Source organism: Phaethon lepturus, unplaced genomic scaffold, assembly GCF_000687285.1.
Source record: "Phaethon lepturus isolate BGI_N335 unplaced genomic scaffold, ASM68728v1 scaffold48078, whole genome shotgun sequence".
In the NCBI taxonomy this organism is placed as follows: domain Eukaryota; kingdom Metazoa; phylum Chordata; class Aves; order Phaethontiformes; family Phaethontidae; genus Phaethon; species Phaethon lepturus.
Genome location: NW_010560706.1, coordinates 1 through 7517, shown reverse-complemented (window position 1 = coordinate 7517; position 7517 = coordinate 1). Strand labels below are relative to the sequence as shown.

Sequence of the window (7517 nt, the reverse complement as noted above, 5' to 3'; positions counted from 1 at the left end):
GGGGGGGGGAAGAACTATGGAAATGACACACAGAGGTTTTACATGAAACAGAAGGATTCTCCATGTGCTGTATCAGCAAGATTTACTCACAGCTGGCTGGAGGACAGGTAGTGGAGTCTCAAATTGAGGCTGAATGAGTTGGAGGGGGTCATGCTTCACGTTCAGCTGTTCATAAGCTCTGCAGCACAGAAAAAGACTAAATATGAGAGAAGAAATGATACAACAGCCATTTCCACTTGCATGCAGTAAAGGCTGTAGAGATGAATTTTTATGAAGACACCAGGGTCAACATTATGCACAGACATAGCATTAAAAAAATGGGATGTCTAATTTTAGAAGGACCCCAGAGAACTACTATCAGTAATAACTGACTTCTACAGCAAGCATAATTAAAATTATGACAGAGAAGATAATGATGGGTGGATATATAAGACGATAAAAAAGCAAGTCACACCTCAATTCTTCAAGCAGCTTTAAAAGGGATGAACGTGCATGAGGAAAAAGTGATCCAGTTCAAAAAGAGCAGACTTGGGATTTCAAAAAGAGCAGATTTGGGATTTCAAAAAGGCTTTTCAGGAAGTCCATAACCAAAAGCTATTTTTAAAAAGTTATTTGTTACAGGATGAGAAGGGAGATCCCACTATGAATTCACATCCAGCGAAAATACACAAAATACAGAGTAAGAAGTGTCCACAACAGAGTAGAGTTTCATGGAATCTGTCTTAAGCCTGCTACTATTCAACATGTTCACACATGGTCTGGATAACAGATGAGTTATGAGGGACAAAGCCACTAGTAATACAAAACTGGTAAAACTGAGCAGCAGGTAAGTCTCAAGACACAATTATTGGGAAATACCAAGATGAATGAAAAGCAGCTTCAGTAAATGTCAAGTAATTCAGAAGTGGAAAAAAAAACAGTTACGGCTGCAGGAAGTACCCAACCTCTCTGTAGATAGTTCTACTAAAAATATCAGTTCAGTGAATCAGCAGTAGTCAGAAAACAGGAAAAAACAATGTCAGAAGCTACAGCTAAGAAAAAAAGCGAGAGAAAATATCACTGTCACACTGCACAAATCAATCTTCTGGTATATCCATATTCAGAATGCTACCTACAGCTCTGTCCCTTCTGCTCTTAAGCAGACAGTTAAGCACAAACAGAAAATGCAGAACACACAATGGAAAAATAGATTTAAAAAATCACAGCTGCTGACTTGATAACTGAAGGGAGGGCAGTTGTATCCAGCTGATAAAGGGAAGTATCAAACAGCTTTGTGAAGTCTCTTGGGTTCTCATCTCCCTCCTGCAGACAGACTCGTAGTTGCTCAGACAGCACAGCTGTATCTGGGAGCATGGTATAGTCTGAAATCTGAACACACAAACACACAGACACACACACCTATGATTTAAAAAGACCAACCAATTAACATAGTCTCTTTCTAGTTTATATCTCACCTAAAATCTCATCTAGAAAAAATTCTTTCACTCTCTACCAGGTATGACCATTTGCAGTGCAGCTTACTAGATTGGTAGGCTGTGCAAACTCTATTCTCTTTGCTGTAAAGCTGCTTGCCACATGGACGTTGTATCTGGATTTCTGCTAATTCTTTAAAATTAAGAAAGATAGCTTACTAGTTGACTCTGGAAGACTTTTTTATGCACACAGAGTATACAATTTTATCACGTATGATATTTCCAAATAAAAATAGCGTTTGCATACACTAGTGAAAAAAGGAACTAAAAATGATGCACAGGTCGATCCCTACTCATATACAGAAAATCTGCCTTCACTCATGCATGTTATTCTTGTCTGAAGGCTCAGTGTGAAGCACAAACTTAGTACCCTGGAGCAGGAAATGATCTCATATACACGGACAAATTGGAAAGAGACTTTCACAAATGAAATCTGATAATGAACCGCAATCTAAATCTGACAGAGATACAATGCCGTTATTTTTTGTGCCTAATCCATCTGTCTACTCAATCTCAGACCCTGACTAAAGGGTCTGCAACAACACCACCATCCATCTCGCCGTTAACCTTTTTGTGCTAAATACATAGTTTGCCAAAACTGGTGCTGCTAGAGATCACACAATTATTTACTTCCTTATGATGGATCTCTCTTACCTCAGGGTCCTCCATATCCATTTGGTTTAAATGGATATCTGATGTTGTGAGCCACTGGAAAAGCACATCCTACAGAAGGGCAAAACTTAATTTTAGGAGTGTCCAACTAATCTTATATTATGCTTAAACATTCATATTAAATCTACTAAACAGCATACCATGAAAAAGAAGAAAAATATGGGTAATAAATCAAAGAGTATCTACAGAGAACATACAAACTTTATTTGTATTTATATATGGAAGCAATGAGTCATGGCAACAAGCATACTTTGTATAAGCTACATAGTTTCAGGAACATCTCAACAGGAAACTCCTCTTCTTACACATAACAAGGTTACACACCCCATTTTGGAAAGTGCATTACAATCTCCAGGTATCAGGAGCTATGTATGCAAAGGCTTATCATTAATCAGTAACCATAATCAAGGGCTAAAGAAGCTAAGAAAAAGTCATTAACACAAAAAAACACCACTGAATATTTAAATATTAATAATAATGAAGTGGTGAACAGAAGTAGGAAAAGCTTTTCAGAGTCCTATAGCATCCATAATAAACTATACCTTTCAAAATTCCTTCCGGTTATTTGTGCTCTAACAAATTCCACAGGGCGTTAGTATTGGGTTAGAATCTCCATATCTTCATCCCTATGAATCCATTTCATAGCTGTCTTGCTCCAAGATAAAGTTAGTGGCCTTGGATTTCTTTGTAAGTGCTGTGAAGATCCACTGCGGTGTTTAAAAAAAACCCAACAAAACCACACTTACCATGATCTTACCATTTTCTTCTTTATCTAAATATTGATCACTGAACATGTGGGAAGATCCTAATGCTGCCATCTTTCCACCTTGATTCTACGAACAAAGAATACAATATAGCAAAACATCTTTCCAAATTGCAGTTTTAGAGGCAGTTATTAATGCTGTCTAATTACAAAGTGATTTAAAGAGATCAGAAATTTTGGAATAAGGAGTGGGTGGCAAAAGCAGTTTCAAACTTGGCAAGCACACGAGAGCGCCACATTATTATAAAAGTATATGCTCTTAACGCTCCTAAATTTATTAAAAATACTGATCTGCATTTCATAAGAGTAGACAGACAACTGGCTGGCAATCAAAAAAAAAAATACAGCGAATATCATCAACAATAGCTGCACTTAGGCTATTTTTGCAGAAGAAGAACACTTTTTTTTTTCCCAATCAAGTAAAAAAGAATTAACGTTAAATTACTGTATTATTAACTTCCTGCAACTCATTCTTCAGTGTTCAAAATGTAAACCTAGAGGCCAGTGACATGCATGCGTGTCAATACAGCACATATTCCTGTATATATGTATAGCTACATATATGTAGCTATATTCATGTATATAATATAGCTATATTCACTAACAATCCTTTGTTTGTATCCATCAACTACTACTAGATTTCTGAATTTTTTTTTAACAAATTAACAGGGCTGGATGGGTAAGATAACATATAAAAATCTACTGGTTCTACAGTGACGGTCCCCTAATTCAATATGGTGTATTTATGAAGCCAGCTATAACCCTCCTTACTAACTGATCACTAAAACAGTAGAAAAAAAATCCAAACTTTAAAAGAAGAATTAAAAATATCCATCTGTCAACCAAACAAAGATAAAATCTTTGCTGACCATCAAATTAATTCTCTTCTGCACACCATGCAAAGAAGTTTTCCATAAAAGGAGGCAGGAGTCACTAGCCTGATCTGGAGTTTGCAGATGCATCAAAAAACAGAAGTGGGTTTTTAAGTACTCCCAGAAAATACACTCACAATTTTTGTGTGGCATAGGGGGAGAATGTCTGGTTTGTTACATGCAGAATCATACCTCGTGTTGATAGAAAGCAAGAATTGGCCTGTTGAGTGGGAAGCAGACAGATCCTGTTGACAGAATAGCCACTGCTGGTTTCATTACATTCAGTGTGGCACCAAATGGATACACAAAAGTGAGTGGTCTGCAGGAAATACAGAAACTCCGTAAGTACCTGCATGTATCAGGTAGCCTGGACACATTTATAAAACTCAGTCTGTCTGCCTAAACTGCGAACTGTAATTGTACACTGGTGGTGGAATGCCAAGAGACATGCTTCTGAAAATTCAGATCACCACACTGACATTTTAGTTTCTTTCCACAGGTTCTTCCTGGTTGACGATTTTTCTTAAGTAACAAAGAACACTCTTGCTTTCTGTTTGCACACTCCTGTACCTGGGACAAGGGTAGAGGATATTCTGGAATAAAACTACATGAAATGTTTTTACACTTAGATTTTTCCTTGTAATCAAACACATGGTCATTTATTAGTCTAAAAATTAGTAGCAAGGAAGAATACAAACATTATAGTTATTTACAGAAAAGCTGTACTCTTCCCAATGCCTCTTCACTCCTCTGCAGCTCAGAGGGACAGAGAGCTAAAAATTAAAATAAACGTCTATCTTACGCTGGATTAAGACTCTAAAAAGATGTAGGGTTCCTCACGCCTGCAGCCAAACACATCACTGTCTAGAGGTTATTGATATGTACATTGCTTAAACAAATTCAAATCCACAGACTAGGGACAAAAAGATCTGTTCAGGAGAGTAATAATTCCCTTCAAAACCTATCACTCCTCCTCCTTCTTTGGTTATCAAGCATGACTAAATGGATTCTCCTTTCCAGATGTAATCTTGAGGAGCAAGAAGCTGACATAAGAAATACGTTAGAAAACCTCAACACAAGCACAACATGCTCCTGCTAGATTAAAAGCCTGCTAATTCAGAATTGGTCTAAATCTTTTCACATCAGCTACCTCAAAGTAAAACACTTACTGTGAGGCATGTCCACTTCCATCTTCATCTGCTGTCTCCAGCACTGTTTTTCTTGCAGCTTCACTGATTCCCCTAGAAGATATTGAAAAGCAAAACTTCCTGAAAACACCATGGATTATAAGAGTTTACTGTAAATATTTATATACCCCAAATAATTACCTATTCAAAACTCCATCAGAGATTAGTGCTTCTTTTGGGTGGTGGTACTTGTAATATACATTGCGTACTACAGCATCTTGAAGAAAATAAAAAAATAAGAAATTTATATCTTAGCTGATCAGTGTGCTAGATATAGCAATGAAAAAATGAGTTTAGCTCTTTGATTCCCTGGGTGTTTGTTTCTAACACCACAAAGCTGGCATGCGGCTCCCTGGAGAATTCAAATCAATATTCACTACCGTTTTCTTTTGAACATGCAGATTTAGAACAGGAATATATTTGCAAGTTCAAATAAAAATATAAAAAATAAGCACTTCTCCATGTCTTCTGCAAAGCAGAAGAGGCAAAAGGATGATCCAGTTAAAAGAATGTATATGTTTTACAAGTTCAAATTCTTTTTTTATACATCATCCAAAAGCATGATGAATCTAATACTGTTGATGAAAAAAACAGCAGCCTAGAAATGCCACCAAAGACATTAAAAATATTTTATGTATACTGAGACACAGTTGGGTTTTTTTCACATCACCAGTACGAAACCAAATGAATGGCATTTTATTGGTCTGCTAAAGAAAATTGCCACTGTTTATTCAGGGTGAGCATGAAGTGGTTCAACCCATTAAAGTGCGTGGAAAAAATATTTGAAATGAAAGGCTTTTTAACCAAGAAATGTCACTGGAATTATTTTTTCCTAGTAAATAACATTAAAACTGACAACTATAGCAAAAGAATGGAGATGGCTGAGTTGTTACCAAGGTACTCTATCGATGGAAAGCCCTCGATGTGCTTCAGAATTGCACTGCCGTGTACATGTAGATTTCAAGAAAAAGCATCCCTTAGACCAAAAGGTGAGAGGGATCTGAATGACTTTTACTGACAAAGGCTGAACCCACTCTTTAGATTTTGCTGAAAATGGAAGAATAAAAGGTATCGATGAGCGCCAATACCGTTATTGAAAACAATTCCATATTCTTCTAACAAAAAGTTAATATTTGTGCCATGTCGGGACTCTCCACCTTCTCTTAGCATCACCAGGATTGCTCCACCATCTTCCAGGAATTTCTTCAGAACCGAAAACTAGAAGACAACAAAGATCCAGAAAAAAATACATGTGAAAAAAGCTACATAGAGAACTGCAGGAAGTTATACTGAGACGAGGGATGGTAAATGATTCTGACTACTTGCAGTTAACTTGATCCTATGAGAAAAGCACTCAAATTTCAATTTGTGTAAATTCATATAAAGCAGTACTATTGCAAAGCCTTCTGTGCTGTTCTTTTCTAATTCGCATTAAACAACTCTTAAAACATAATTCATTTGCAAACAGATATTGAATTCTTACCTCAGCAGCACTGAACTTTTCTCTTGGCCCTGCCGTAATCCACAATTTTACCCCAAAGAGTTTCTCAGGTGTGATCTCATCTTTTAAGCTATGGATAGATTAATAAAGACACGTGTTGTTCTTGGATAGTCCTGAACCACAACTTTTTTTTTCCTTTTTTAAAGGACTGGCAAATGAACACAAAGCAAATCATTTCAGTTACATCCTTTTATCTGGGTCTAAAGTTGACAACTCAAGCAAAAATAATCCTTACAAATTTCAACCCATTAAGTAGTAAAGCCCCTCTAACAACATACTGTGGCAGATCCAGAACTGTATAAACTGTCATAGCTGCTATTAAACTTTGCACCTGATGAGCTTCCTCTTGTTCTTTTTTTTTCCTCTGGACAGATTTTGTAGTGGACTGATAGGCAGTATCATATGCACAAGGGTTCATCTCTTTTTATCTCAAACTCTTAATCAAGACATATTCAAAACCTTCTACCTGGAGTTTCATCTTTATAAATTACACTCTCTCTCTTCCATAGATGAGAAGGTCCAAGAAAACTATGCACAGCATCCGACAATGAAATTACAGCTAATGCCAGAAAGTGCAATCTATACGAAAAAGGTGTTTCAGCTAACAATATACATTCCCAAAGGCAATTCGGGTATTCAAGGCAGACCACACACAAATTCCTGGACCTCTCTACGGACTGCAAGTGCCCCAACCCCTACCCCCGGGGCTGCACAGTGGGGACGGGGGGAACTCGGCAGCGGGAGATGAGGCGGGTCCACACCGCCGGGGCCGGCTGGGAGAAGACGGCTCTTCTGCACTAGCTGCAAGAACCCAAGTGTGCTTTCGGTTCTGCCTGCAAAGGACCCTCAGGCCGCAGAAACACAGCTTCCGTCCCACGCCAGCGCTCCAAAAAAAGCTGCCAGAAGTTACCCAGAAAGCTGCCCCTCACCTCTGTATCTTCCAGTTACCGCGAAGCCTTTTGCGCAAGGATTTGTAGCTGCTGGCGAGAGTGAAAGTCTCCCCTTTGGAGGCGTTGAAGACTACGGCATTCCGCGGGCCCGTCTCCATAT

General features: G+C 38.0%; 1 protein-coding gene across 1 annotated transcript in view; it reads right to left on the bottom strand.

Annotated features, from left to right (window-relative positions):
* Positions 1 to 7515, bottom strand: part of IFT52 (intraflagellar transport 52) — a 9891-nt gene extending 2376 nt beyond the window's left edge. Inside the window, exons 1-10 of the mRNA XM_010293741.1 lie at positions 7397 to 7515; positions 6450 to 6537; positions 6055 to 6184; positions 5108 to 5183; positions 4949 to 5020; positions 3972 to 4098; positions 2891 to 2977; positions 2127 to 2195; positions 1214 to 1368; positions 91 to 178 (exon numbers count right to left, since the gene is read on the bottom strand). Of these exons, the coding sequence (XP_010292043.1) occupies positions 91 to 178; positions 1214 to 1368; positions 2127 to 2195; positions 2891 to 2977; positions 3972 to 4098; positions 4949 to 5020; positions 5108 to 5183; positions 6055 to 6184; positions 6450 to 6537; positions 7397 to 7515 (1011 nt within the window). The remainder of the gene's footprint in view (positions 1 to 90; positions 179 to 1213; positions 1369 to 2126; positions 2196 to 2890; positions 2978 to 3971; positions 4099 to 4948; positions 5021 to 5107; positions 5184 to 6054; positions 6185 to 6449; positions 6538 to 7396) is intronic.
* Between the last annotated feature and the right edge of the window lie 2 nt (positions 7516 to 7517).